The sequence below is a fragment of the Equus asinus genome, chromosome 14 (assembly GCF_041296235.1).
Source record: "Equus asinus isolate D_3611 breed Donkey chromosome 14, EquAss-T2T_v2, whole genome shotgun sequence".
In the NCBI taxonomy this organism is placed as follows: Eukaryota; Metazoa; Chordata; class Mammalia; order Perissodactyla; family Equidae; genus Equus; species Equus asinus.
Window position 1 is genome coordinate 39945795 of NC_091803.1, and position 14239 is coordinate 39960033.

General features: G+C 45.8%; 1 protein-coding gene across 17 annotated transcripts in view; it reads right to left on the bottom strand.

Moving 5' to 3' along the window:
* The window catches only part of SNX29 (sorting nexin 29), a 577711-nt gene that overhangs the window by 558702 nt on the left and 4770 nt on the right, over positions 1 to 14239 (bottom strand). For all 17 annotated transcript variants that reach the window (XR_006513608.2, XR_011494296.1, XM_070484912.1 and 14 more), the window contains exon 2: positions 1815 to 1879. Coding sequence is in view for 13 of the 17 variants with exons in the window: in XM_070484912.1 (XP_070341013.1) it covers positions 1815 to 1879 (65 nt within the window). In the remaining 4 variants the exon portion in view is untranslated. The remainder of the gene's footprint in view (positions 1 to 1814; positions 1880 to 14239) is intronic.

The following is a 14239-nucleotide window of genomic DNA, read 5'->3' on the forward strand; positions in this document are numbered from 1 at the left end:
CCCCAAAGCCCCCCACTACATAGTTGTATATTCTAGTTGTAGGTCCCTCTGGCTGTGCTACATGGGATGCCACCTCAGCATGGCTTGATGAGCGGTGCCATATCTGCACCCAGGATCCAAACCAGCGAAACCCTGGGCCACCACAGCGGAGCGCGTGAACTTAACCACTCGGCCACGGGGCCGGCCCCTTTATTTATTTATTTATTTTTAATTGTGGTAAACTATAGATGACATAGAATTTACCATTTTAACCATTTTTAGTTACACAATTCAATTTCCATGTTATGCAACCATCACCACTATCCACTAATCTCTTTTAAAGGCATAGAACCTATGCTGTGGGTATCAGGCTTGCAAGACTCCTGAACTTATTATCCAAAAAAAAAAAAATTACATATATATGTGTATATGTGTGTGTGTGTGTGTATATTATATATAATATATATATTATGTACATATATTATATATATAATATACACAATTTGCATACAATGAAATACACTGGTTTTAAGTGTGCAGTTCCATGAGTTTTGACCTATTTATCATTTAAAGTTATATATGTGTATATGCATAAATAAAGTTGATATTTTAAAAGACATATAGATATATCTATAACACTTTCATCCCCCAAAATACTAACAACAATAGCAGCACTAGGCATAAGCTCCAATTTATTTGTTTAACTGCTACATTTAAAGTGGCTCAACTTGCCTCCTCACCTTCTTGTTATATTTTCCATTTCTGGTGCAAAGAAAGAAGAAAGTAATAACGTGGGCTCTGTATTTCCCGTGGACCAGTCAGGCCCTTTACCTGCTTTAACAAACACAGTTCCCTCAGCGAGCCCATAACAGAGAAGAGGGATGCTCAGAGAGGCTAGATGAGTTGCCCCAGCACACACAGCCGTGAAGACATGAAGCTGGCATCCGACCCCAGCTACACCCAGGCCGAAAGCCTGTGTCCTTTCCACCACAGCAGGATGCCTTAAGGCCTGGGCAGATACCAAATTCTCTGGGCTCACTCAACACTCACCACACACCTTTATTAAACTATTTATCTCCCCATATTGTGATTACATGCATATAACTGTCAGTTGCTTCTTCCAAAATGTGGGCTACCTAGAATTCCAAGGGCTGGATTCTGGCTCTGCTACATATTTACTATGACACCTTAAGCAAGTTATTGACCTTCCCAAGCTTCAGTGTCTTCATCTATCTCACGGGGTGGCTGGAAAAATTAAATGTAAAGCACTTAGCAGAGGGCCTGGCACACAGAGAACGTGCAGTAAACCATGCAAGTCTGGTACATGCAGGGAAGCAAACCGATGCCAGCCTCCTGTCCAAGCTCGCTTCCATACCCAGCCAAAAGCCAGGCATCAAAAATAGCATCAACCAATCAGAACAGAGCCCACCTGGGGGATCCACAGATCCTGGGCATGGCCTCATGCCACCTGGCCTCTGTTCTTGTGCTCCTGGGGTCCTAACTCCAACCACCACCTCGGCCCCCGCAAGAGCCGCCCTAAAATGAAACTGCTTGGAAATGAGACTTTGAAACCCACAGCAATGCCCTTTTCAAAGGGACATCACTGAAGGATGGGGTCCTCCAGAGGACTTTAGGAAGTCAGGACACAGGAGGTCCTCTGTCCCTACCTCTGATGGCCTTCATCGCTCTATCATTTCCTGGGGAAACTACTAGCCTCACTGTTCCCAGACACCAAATGGGAGTAAGTCTGTGTATGCAGAAGGGCAGAGATGACTTCTACTAATTCTCTGACACTATTACTTAACCTCAGAGTCAAAGGTGAGCCTTCTTCTTACCTGTTTCACTGCGTCCAGCAGTCGCTCCAGCAGAAATTGTCTTTTCGTGTCATTGTTCTGTGATCCTAAAATGCAACGAGGCTTAATTAGTTCTGTTTGACATTAGCCTTCTACTAAGACTTTCTGACATACAGTATATGGCTGTCCCCACCTACCTTCAGCTTTCTCTTTAGTAAAGTCAATAACAAGACCGGGTACCAATAATCTACATTATAATGAAGTTTGCCCATTGGCCTGTTACTGCATCACAGGAAAGCAGCTAAACTAATGTTTCCCAAATTTGAAGAATGTGTCTGAATGGTCTAACTTAGGGTTTCTCAACTTTGGCGCTATTAATATTTGGGCCAGATAATTCTCTGGGGGGGGGGAGGGGGGCTGCCCTGTGAATTGTAGCATGTCTAGCAGCATCTCTGGCCTTTACCCACTAGGTACCATTAGGGCACACACACATACACACACCCCAGTTGTGGCAACAAAAATGTCTCCAGAAGCCGCCAAATGTCCTCCAGGGGACAAAATTTCCCCCAGTTGAGAACCAATAGTCTAACTTAAAATACAGGTTTCCTAGTATGGCAGGCAATGCTCATGGGCTGACCTCACAATCATCTCCAACATCCTTTTCCCATGCCACCTTCTGCAATACAAGCTGAAAAACCTAATTACTCCTTTTCTCCACCTCTCTTGTAAGGCTGACATTAAGAAGTGCTAGCTAATGAGATACAAGCAGAAGCGCACTGGGAGGACTCTGGGAAAATCATGCCATCCTAATAAAAGAACAGATGTTAATGGCTTCATTCCTTCTTCCATCCTTCACGCCTTAATCATAAACACATTGAGTGAAACCAGAGCAGCATCTTGCTACCATGAAGCAACAAACCTGGAGCAAAGGCCAAGAGAATCCCAAAGACAACAGCCCTGATGTCATTTTGCTGCTGAACCAACATTAGAAATCTCCTACTTCTCACACAACAAATAACCCCATTTTTTCAGACCACTGTATGTTGGGCTGTTACTTGCAGCCGAAAGCATTCCCAACTGATACACATGACACATGACATACAACAAACTTCCACTTAAAGAGGGTCTGAGGCAAGGACACTTCAAAGCACCAGGGAGATCATTGTCAGAGCTATATCCAATGCTCCACAAGAGACCCAGTGCACCAATCAAGAGAGACACAGCTACATATTATGATGCACCCGACCCAGAACACAGTTGTTTCAAAGGAGACTCAAATTCAGTTATAAGAGCAGATGCTCCCACTGCAGGCCTTGAATTACCACCAACCTGCTTCTCTTGAACAGCTCAACATGGGCTTCACAGGGGGCATCGCCTCAGAGATGGTCAGTGATTCACCCAAGTCAAGCCAGGGCCACTCGATTGATAACATCTGTGACCGTGTGTTGAGCACTGCTCGCATGCCAGGCTCTAAACTGAGTACTCCACGTACATCATGTCCTGTAATTTTCACAAGCACCCTGTAAACCAGGCATTAGGACCCATGCCACAGATGCAGAAACTAAAGCTCAGAGGGGACAAGCCATTGTGTGCATTGACCCACTCAGTATTTATTCAACTTCTACTGTGTGCCAGACAATGTTCTAAGTGCTGGGGACACAGGAGCTAAATGGTATAAAAGAGCTATCTTCTCCTGGAGAGAAAATTCTATTAGGAAGAAACAAATACACAGTATCTAAGTGAACTAATAAATGAGATGACATCAGAGTCATACTCGGAAGAAAAGGCAAATGCGGTGATGAGACAGGAAGGAAGCAAGAGGGCCATGTTAGCCACGGCAATCACGGAAGGCCTCTCTGCACAGGGGGCATTGAGTCGAGCCCTTTATAAAGAGAAGGAGCAGCCATGGGAAGATGAGAGGCCAGCATTCCAGGCAGAGCATGCAGCCAGGGTACAGGCCCGGAGGCAGGAACAAGTTTGGCTTCTGCTCTTCCAGGACCAAAACGAAGTCTGCTGCGACTTGAGAAAACCTGAAAAGGGGAAGTAAAGATCAGACAGGCAGGAAGGGCCAGTCACAAAGGGCTTAGTGGACCATGAGAACAGTTTAGGTTTTGTTCTAATTTGAATACTAATTGGTGGACCTGTGACCCTGACACAAGACCATGCTCCTCGAAAGCCTGTATTAGGACTACTACATAAGGCTATTGCCTCACTCCAGACCTGCAGATAAAATCAGCCACTCTGCAGACACACAGTAACATAAGTGACTTCCCATTGTTATTCTTTCTGGAAGAGGTTTTAAGAAAGGGTGGCCTACACATCATTCCCACCAGGCAAGACGCCACCTTGAAGTGTCATTCAGGATGGTTGGGGACCCCACCCACCCCAGGCCCTCAAACATCTCTCCTGACACCTGTGCCTCTCAACAAACCCTGCTCTTTGTCTAGCAGAAGGTTTACCTTCTGCTCTTCTCTAACACCAGAACAGAGAAGTCAGGCTTGCCTTCTTCCTTTTTCCAAGTACTGCACCCAGCAACCCTACTTGCCCTTGGGCAATGCCACTTGGAAACTTGACAAGGTTTTCCCCTGAAATGCCTTTGCTATTTTTCCTGATCATAAAAGTAATTCATGTGATAGAATTAGCAAATGATCCAGCAATTCCACTTTGGGTATATACCCAAAAGAACTGAAAGCAGGGTCTCGAAGAGATATCTGTATACCCACGTTCACAGCAGCATTACTCACAGTAGCTAAAATGTGGAAGCAATCCAAGTGTCCATTGATAGAGGAATGGATGAGCAAACTGTGGTGTATGAATGTGCGTGTATATATATATACATATGTGTATAGACATACATATAAAAATAAAATTGACTATTATTCAGCCTTAACAAGGAAGGAAATTCTGCAATATGCTACAACACAGACAATCTTTAAGGACAGTATACTAAGTGAAATAAGCCAGCCACAAAAAGATAAATACTGTATAATTCCACTTATATGAGATAGTAAAAGTAATCAAAATCAGAGAGACAGAAAGTATAATGGTGGTTGCCAGTGGCTGAGTGGAGGGGAGAATGGAGAGTGATTGTTTAATGGGTATAGATTTGCAGTTTTACAAGATGAAAGAGATGGTGGTGATGGATGTATGACAATGTGAATGTATTTAATGCCACTGGACTGTACACTTAAAAATGGTTAAGATGGTAAATGCTATGTATATTTTACCACAATTTTTTAAAAAGTAATTTATGTGGAAAAATACAATAACAACAAATTAGGAAAAAATGTACAAAGAAAATAAAAATCTCCATCATCTCACTACTGATCAGTAATTCTCAAGCTTTCAGAAGCACACGAATCTCCTGGGGTCTTGTTAAAAGGCAGGTTCTAATTCAGCAGGTCTAAGGTGGGGCGGGGATTCTGTAGTTCTCTCAAGCTCCAAGGTGATGCTGATGCTGCTGGCTCCTGACCCACACTTGAATAGCAAGATTTAGCACCTACCCTTAATGATATGCACGATGATCCTAGGTCTTTCCTACAGTATCTTGTGCCACTGCTTTTTCCGGATGAGATGTCAGCAGCCTCCTCTGCCTTACCTTGCAAAGCTTCTCTTCAGGTGGGAAGAAAAGCCTCTTATCTCCAGAGAAACCACCTGAGGTCGGGCAGATCTCAGCCCACCACTCACCCTTCCTGGCTGCAATCTCTCTACAGGTGGGAAGTGCACTTGAGTGAGACAATCCTCACCTCCGAAGGGGCACCTATGGCCATCCTGGCCCTGAACCGGATTAAAAGAAGGGGTCTCATAAGGTGGCGGGAGCACAGGCGGCCTTGGGAGCACTGACTGACTGCAGGTGGTACCCAGGAGGCCCATGGCCATGAGGAGTAGAGCAAGGAGCACTCGCGGGAAGTCACAAGACATCATGAGTTCTCATCCCGGCCGGGCTGCTTGCTGGCCATGTGAAAGGGACAGTCACTTCCCTTCTCTGGGCACTGGTTTCTGCATGAGATCATGCCTTCTAGCTCTGCAGTCTGCGAACACAGGGCCTCTGTGGACACAGGCAGGCAGAGCAAGCAATGCTACCAGTCTCTTTCCTACCTTCTCCCATGACAAAGGGAACACAGCGCCCCTGCCAGGGCTGAAAGAATCCTCCAGTCTCAAAGGCTGTGACCACCCAAGAGGAGCAGGAAGCCGATGCCCACCTACTGAGCCTCGACTTGGGCTAAGCGAGTTAAGGGACTGGCAGAGAATCCATGACAGAGAAGGAAAGGTGGCACTGAGCCTCAGGGAGGAGAAGAACTTCACCCAGGGCTTCCCCCAGCCCCACAGGAAGTGCTCAAGGAGGGGGTCAGTTCCAAGTCCACTGGCCCCTGGCTCGGCCATCTGCTGAACCTTGCTCATTCTCAAACCCTGTAACAAACCTGCAGGTCCAGCCCCACTGCAGTTCCGTTCAGGAATGATCTCTCTGTGAACCCCCAGCCTTCCTGCTTCCTTCCTTCTCCAGGGACAGCCTTCAGTCAACACCATCAACCAGATGAGGCCAGAACAGGCTTCTTTTTAATTTCTTGTTAGATAACCATCAAAATGACAATAGAAAATGCAAAGACACCCCAGGGAATATACCCCCAGGGGTCCGCAAACCTCTCAGAGAAATGCAGTCACTCCCAGTCTCTAATTGGGAAATACCACGTGTGGCAAAAATCAGCCACCTGGTCTGGGGGCATTCCCCATTGTCTTTCTTTGTCTTTAATGTTAGAACCTTTAAGATCTCACATTAATTTTCACCACAAACTTCCAGCTTCCAGTGACCTCTTGGGGAGACAGAACAGAGGTTAAGAACAGGACAGCCAGGGTTCAAATCCTACACCCCCAGCTCTGTGACTCTGGGCCAGTCACTTAGCCTCTCTGCACCTCCTAGGGCTGTTAAATGAGTGAATGTGTCTCCTGCACCCAGAACAGGGCCTGGTATACACCAAGCACTTTATACACGTTAGCTATTATTATTGCTGTTGATGGCAAGCCTGTACCCCAGAGGTGTCAAGACCTCTGGCTCTAAGAAGTAGTTTCAACTGGCCACCTTCTCTCCAAAGCACCGGCAAAGCAATCTAATCTAGGCCTCTGTGTTTGCTGCCTCAGGGGGAGGGTTGCGGGGGAGGTTTTGAAAAAGAGTCCCTGACATTTGGGGAGGGGAAAAGGAGCAAGATGCACCAGACACTCTCAGTATATTCCTTCTCTAATTCTTGCAACAACCCTGGAGGTCAAGGTAAATATGGTTGCCATCCGCAGAGGAGTGAGGTCACTTGACCAAGGCTGTGCACACACTGAAAGAGTGGTCTTTCCCTGCCACACCACACAGTGGCAGAAGCCAAGTGATGCCAGGCATTTCTCTGGTCTAAGGTTAATTCTTGCAGTACACTAAGCAGGTATACGGGAGGAAAAAAAAAAAAAAGGTGGTGACATTCTTCAGGTGCCCACTGCGTGCCAGAAATTCTGCCCAAGGTCACAGCACAGCAAATGCTGCATCGGAGGCTGCAACCTGGGCAGCCCGACTCTTAGGCCAGTGCTCCTTCCACCATGCAACACTGCCACTCTGTTGGGGGGGCCAGGGGAGGCTTACTGAAAAAGCAGGAACTTGAATTATGCTTTAAAAAATGGGGAAGATTAGATTAGGAAAATCCACACCGACAGAATACAACTGCTTAGTGGGTACAGGGTTTCCTCTTGGGGTGATACCAATGTTTTGGAGCTAGAAAGAGATACTGGTTGCACGACATTATGAATGTACTAAACACCGCTGAATTGTTCACTTCAAAATGGTTAACGATATGTGAATTTCACCTCAATAAAAAATATTTTTATGGGATGGACTGCAACAGGTTAATAAACAGGTTAATATTAGCCAAGAGCACATTCCAAGCCAAAGGCACAACTACAGCAGGATTCCCCTAAGGCTGGGATAAAACGACTCCAGACAGCACCCCGCCCCCATGTTGATCACAAGGTGAAAAAGCCACTCCACACTCACTTCTCTTTCATATTTCTGATTATACCAAGCAGAGTGTCTGTCTGAGGCTCAGAGGTCCCTAACTTCTGCATCAGCAGGCTCCCGGCAGGAAACAGACACACTCAAATAAGAAGAGGTCAAGGTTTTCTTACATGGGACCCTAACGAGGAGTGGGTATAGATAAGTGATTCTCAGCCAGGGTGATTTCGCCCTATCAGGGGACACTGGGCAAATCTGGAGACATTTTTGACACAACTGGCATCTAGTGGGTAGAGGCCAGGGATGCTGCTAAACATCCTACAGTGCACAGGACAGCCCCACAACAGAGAATTATTTAGCCCCAATGTCCACAGTGCCACAATTAGGAAATTCTGCCCTAAACTGAGTTTGATTATCCCATTTCACAGATGATAAAACTGAGGCTCCAAGAGGCCAAGTGACTCAAACCTCCACTTGTGCTCTGAATCCCATTTCCTCTCACCTGCTCAAAGATATACTCTACCAACTGCCCATCTTTCTCCCACATCATCAATTTTTTTCTTCTCATCTACACAAATTGCTACAGCATATGAGGATGTAACATCCCCTCAAGTCAAATAAAATTCATGCCTCGCTCGCACATGCCCTTCCAGCTGCAACCCCACTTCTCTGCTGCCCTGTCCAGCACAGCTCTTCCTTCACAAGAGCAGCCAGGCTCTCCATGAGAGCCACCCCTGCCTCAACTGCTCTTCCAAGCTCTGGACCCTCGCCCTGGTGCTCCCATCTCCTTCCCCCTGCACTGAATTATCCACACAGTGGCCTCAACATCTGGAAGCACAGGTGAATGCACAGTGCATGACTTACTGATATAACAAACACATGATACACTCAATGATACTACGTGATTTGTTTCATGTACCTTGCAAAACTGCATTTAACACGGCATTTCTATCAAGCCCTGCATAAGCATGTGGTGCATTGTCTTGGATGATTTGCATTTCTAATTTTCACTGAATCAACCTGAGGCCTTTAATGTACCATAGAACAGGAGTCAGCAAACTTTTTCTGTAAAGAGCCAGATAATAAATATTTTATGCTTTGTGGGTCATACAGTCATGACCACTCAACTCTCCCCTCGTATCTCAAAAGCAGCCATAGATGGTACATTAGCAAGTCAGCGGAGCTGCTTTCAAAAACAGGCCTCAGGCTGGATGTAGCCCACAGACCAGTTTGCCAACCACTGCCCTAGCAGAATTAATCAGAGCGGGATTTAAAAATTAAAACAGTAGTGTCTATGTTTCCAGGCTTTATGGCCACCCTGCAGTAAGATGGCTACATGTTACGGGTCCCCAGCAAGCTGTAGACCAGACCCACAACTTAATCATGCTCCCATCTTCCCTCACCCTATAACCAACACCGCAGATCAGAGCCTTGCAGGGGACAGGTCCATCATCAATTTGTGGTCACCGGTAGAACGTGTACTCAGCCACATTTGCAAGCATCTGGGATGCTTGGTGCTCTCGGCCCAAAGATGAGTTCGGTGCTGTTGTTTTCGTTGGTTAAGCTCCATGCCCCCCAAATCCACCACCTCTCCAAATAAAGAAATGGAAGAAAGCAGAAGTGAAGGCAGAGAGGGGCAGAAAGTGCAACCCAATGTAGGCCAGAGGCAGGTATGAGACCAACATCAGACCCCTCTGATCCTACTGGGTCAGGGAGAGAATGGAAGTGAGAGAAGTGGGCGGGGAAGGCAGAAAAGAGGGTGACACAGACACCGCGGGAACCAAGGCAGGTGCTCCTTTAGAGATGACAGCTGCTACTCAGCTCCAGCTGACAGCACCTCACAGCAATGCTAGCATGGGGGTGCCCCATCTCCTGGTTTTGCAAGAGAAGCTGGAAATTCAGATTTTCATGTCAATGGGTTCGCACCTAATTATACTCTTTTTAGAGCAGTGTTTCAGCCAACTCTGCATGAACCGAACACAATACCCCTAAGGGCCAGGTCTGCTACCAATTTTCCATTCTGAGATATACATTAAACCCTTACATGCATCTGTAAGGGTGTGCCTGCAGCCCCAATGTAACAGATAAAGGAACCGAGGCTTGGAGACATTGATCACTTGCCCAAGGAACAGCTCAGAGGTGATGGACCCAACATTTTACCCCAAAGCCCATGCCTTCCAACCTCCACGAGACCAGGCTAACCTCCTGGGCAGCTCAAATTCAGCGCAGGAAAAGGGCTCCCTCTGCAAGGGGCCATCAATGACAAACCAACCTCCTGATAGCTGGCTCAAATGTCCCTTTCTCCAAGAAACTTTCCTGCCAAGAGTCCTCCATGGGCACAATAAGCTGCTCTCCAAATTGTGCTCCCTCAGCTCTCCAGACACACCACACTCCTGGTAGAATCCTGACCACAGAACGGACTACGGAGAATCATAAGCCTGCTCTTTGTGCCTACCCTGGTGGTGAGCCTTCTTGGGGATGGAACCCAGCCTTAATGCACCCCTGCTCATTGAAGGAACTCAACAATTATTAAACCAAGACTCTGGGGTTCAGTTCCGCGGTTCCCCAAGTGGCCGCTTTATAGGCAAGAACCAGAATGAGCGAGAACACAGCAGCGGCCTCCTGTGTGTAACCCACAGTGTGAAGCAGCAGTTTTGTCTGCTCAAGCATTAGCTCATGAACAGATAAAATGGACGATCATTTCTCCCCAAAGTCAGGGCGCTGGTTCCCAGTATTGTGGGGTAAAGTGGCACAGCTGGGCCAGGACAAAAGGACAGACTGTCCGCCACCACACAATGAAAAGAGGGAGGCTCTGCTTCGAGGCAGATGGAGTCAGGCCATCCAAGTAGACATGTGATGTCTAAGATCAAAGACTGAGTCAACAGCAGATTCATAAGCAGACAAAGAATTTACTCGAAAGCAGGGGTCAGCAAACATTTTCTGTAAAGAGCAAAATGGTAAATGTTCTAGGCTTTGCAAGCCATACGGTTTCTGACACAGCTTACTCAATTCTGCTATCATAGTGCAAAAGCAGCCATAGACAATAGTCAATGAATGGGTGTGTCTGTGTTCCAATAAAATTTTATTTACAACACAGGTGGCTGTCCCAGCTTGCCATTCCTGGCTGCAGAAAAAAACACTAAAATGGCAGTGTGCAAACACTTTGAAGAGAAAGCATATCTTCCCCCATGGTGGGAGGGATACAAATTATATACTTACTAAATTAACCACCCCATGTTACCATTACATAACTACTAAATTCACCAAGAAACACTTAAAATGAAATTCCCCAAAGCTGGTAAAACAGGCACACATCACTGGTAACAATATATTGGTGTGGCAATGTATACCAAATGTAAATGCAATGTGGCGATGTACACCAAAAGCTACAAAGTATCAAAGTACTTTCTTGACACCTTGGAAAGCAAGCCAAGTAGGAATGGGGGAAATGAGAGAAGGAACAAGTAGCTTTCACCACTCCCTCTATCTTCCAGGTACTGAGTGCAGCACTGTACGTTCATCACTCTGCTTTCATTTCCACTTTCTAGTGAGAGAATTAAGAGTCAGAGTTCAATAACTTGCCCAACATCTTCCATAGGGAGTTAAACGCAGGATTGCCTGAGTCCAAAGTTTTTTCCACTACAACACAATGAATGCCTAAACATAGTGTCACGGGTACACAGATCTTTGCTGTAATGTTCTAGAACAGGGGTCAGCAAACTACAGCCCCAAACAAATCGAGTTGCTGCCTGTTCTTCTAAATAAAGTTTTATTGGAACACAGCCACGTCCTTTCATTTACTTATTGCCCGTGCTGCTTCTGTACAACAACAGGGATGAGTAGTTGGGACAGGGACCAGATGGCCTGAAAAGCAGGAAATATTTACTATCTGGCTCTTTACAGAAAACGTTTGCCAATTCCATCCTAGAACATAATAAACGGAATTTACTTTCTTTTTCTACAATGGGAGAAAGATTAAATAACTGTGGTACATCAATTTGGTGGAATGTTCTGCAGCCTTTTGTAATAATTGTGAAGAGAAGGAACAAGGATAAATGCTATAACAGAAGTAGAGACGTTAATTCTCATGTAGACTCAATGCAATTATGTAAAATGCATATGCTTTGAACAAAGACAGAAGTGGGATATCCAAAACCTAAACGTTTACTGTCCTAGGAAGGTATATTTCTAGGTATATTCTACATTTTCACAATAGTCCTTAATGTTATTTTGGGTTTTTGCTTTTTTTTTTTTTTTTAAGGTGAAGGAGAGAGCAGATTCCAAAACATAGAGATGCAGGAAGGAAAAAGGGAACAAGAGTGATCCCCTCCTGGTAGGAAGCGGGGGAGCACAGGCCCCACAGGGAGCTGCCAGGTGGACAGAGGAAACACTGCCACGAGGCCACGGCCACCAGGCCTCTGGAGGGCTCCTGGGTGGACAAGCAGAAGTCAGGGCCAGGGAAGGGTCCTTACTCGCCCTGGAGGCTTCAAACTGCTCCACCCACATCCAGAATGCTCCTCCCACAGCCTTTCCCACCTCAGTAAAAGGCAATTCTTGCCCCTTCCAGCTGCTCAGGAACAACACCCAGGAGTCGCTCTCCCCTTCCTCAGGTCTCTGCTCAGATACCGCCTTCCCTGCGAGGTCTTCCTTGACCATCCCATTCAAAATGACAGCAGTCCTCCCACTTCAGTTCATCCTCTATCCACACAAGTAGGACAGACGCCACCCTTGGGCTCTGGACTGTGCATATGATCCAGACCTGGTCAACCAGAGCCACAGCAACAGCTTCCAAGATGACCGCATGGCCAGCCAGACTGCTGTGAGTCAGCCCCAGGACCTTTGCCGGAGCAACTGGGAAAGAGGCCCCTTCTTTGCTCGAGTGTTGCTACATAGTACAATGTGACCCAAGAGTTGCTTGTGGCCATCTTGCCTCCATGGAGGAGAGGCTGCCTGAGGATGAAGCCAAAAGAGAGGAAAGCAGAGGTGTGAGCTAGACAGAAAGGGAGTTCAGATGACTCTCTAAGTACCTGAGTCCAGCTGAGCCTGAAGCCAGCTCTATCAGTAGACTCACACTGCTTTAAATCACCACTGTGCTGAAATCAGCTTCTGACACATGCAATTGAAAAGAATCCTGGTTAACACACTTATCACTCTAACAGAACAGTTTTTGGGACATTCATTCAATTCATGTCAACAGATACCAATGGTATAGCCCTTTGCTAAGAGATAGAAGATGCACAAAATTGTCATCCAATAAATGTCTGCTGAATGTTGAACCCTGAATTTCTGGCCAGGCTCTGCTGCCACTCGAGCCCTCGCTCTTACTGGCAGCATCTTAAACTAGTACAACGGCTTTGGCAGAAAGAGCAATCAAGAGGGAAATCATTCTAAAGACTTAATCGAAAGGAAGGAAAACTACCTTAAACAAAAATGTTCACTGCACTATCACTTATCATAGGGACAACAAAAAGTAGAAGCAGAAGGAAGAAAGGAAGGAAGATAAGCTACATTTCCATAAGCAGGGTCAATAGGTAAAAAATTATGCTACATGGAAAATGATGGACTAATGATAGACTATTAAGTCCATAAAAGTGATCAATATGAAGACCACATAGCAATTTGGTAAAGTTTTATCCAGAAATGTTAAGAGTAAAATCAAAATGCAAATTTATATAATAATGATAAAATTACTCCAGCCTATAGCAGCGTTTCTCAACCTTTTTTCATTACCTTCCCTCCTAGGATCCCTTTTAGACATTTTTTTCTTAGTCACCCCCTCCATGAAGTTTTAATACCACAGAAGTATTGTACATCATGCATATCAGTGCTTTTTACATAAGGGAAAAGTTTTCATCCCCGTGGAGGCAATGTCACCCCTGTTGAGAACGCGTGGCCTATGTACAGACAAGATGGCGGCAGCATGGAAGGTTCTTCCTCTGGGATTATGTCCACGTTGCCAGAATTTAGAGAAGTCCATAAAATCTTGGATTTCAGCTCCAAATTTTAAGAGCTCTAAGAACTTGACTTCCTATTGGTTACCCAGGAAGAGCCGTGTAACCGTGTAACCATGTAGCCATGTAACATAAAAGAGCAGGAGAGTCAAAGTTGATGGGGTTCAGTCCACTGCCCCTGCTGGCATAGGAAGTGGTCAAACGTCTCCTCATGGCGGAACACTTACTTCTCACAATCTGCCATAATGGATCAACCCAGCACCTTCATGGGGCTGGTGGGGGGGGGAGGTAGATGTCATCACTCTTTCTGTTTTGAATGAAAACCACAAATACTCTTTTTTCCATTCACTCATTTCAGCTGATTCTTTATTCCAAACACAACCCACTGCTGGAAATGGCCCAGTCAATGCCAAGGAGGAAATCATGACCTTCAACACTCCAGAAAAGTAAGGAAAAGCTGCCAAAATGTACATAAACATCAGGCAAGAAACAACAGCAAATTACCCACTGAGCCCCAAACTCTGGTGTATCGG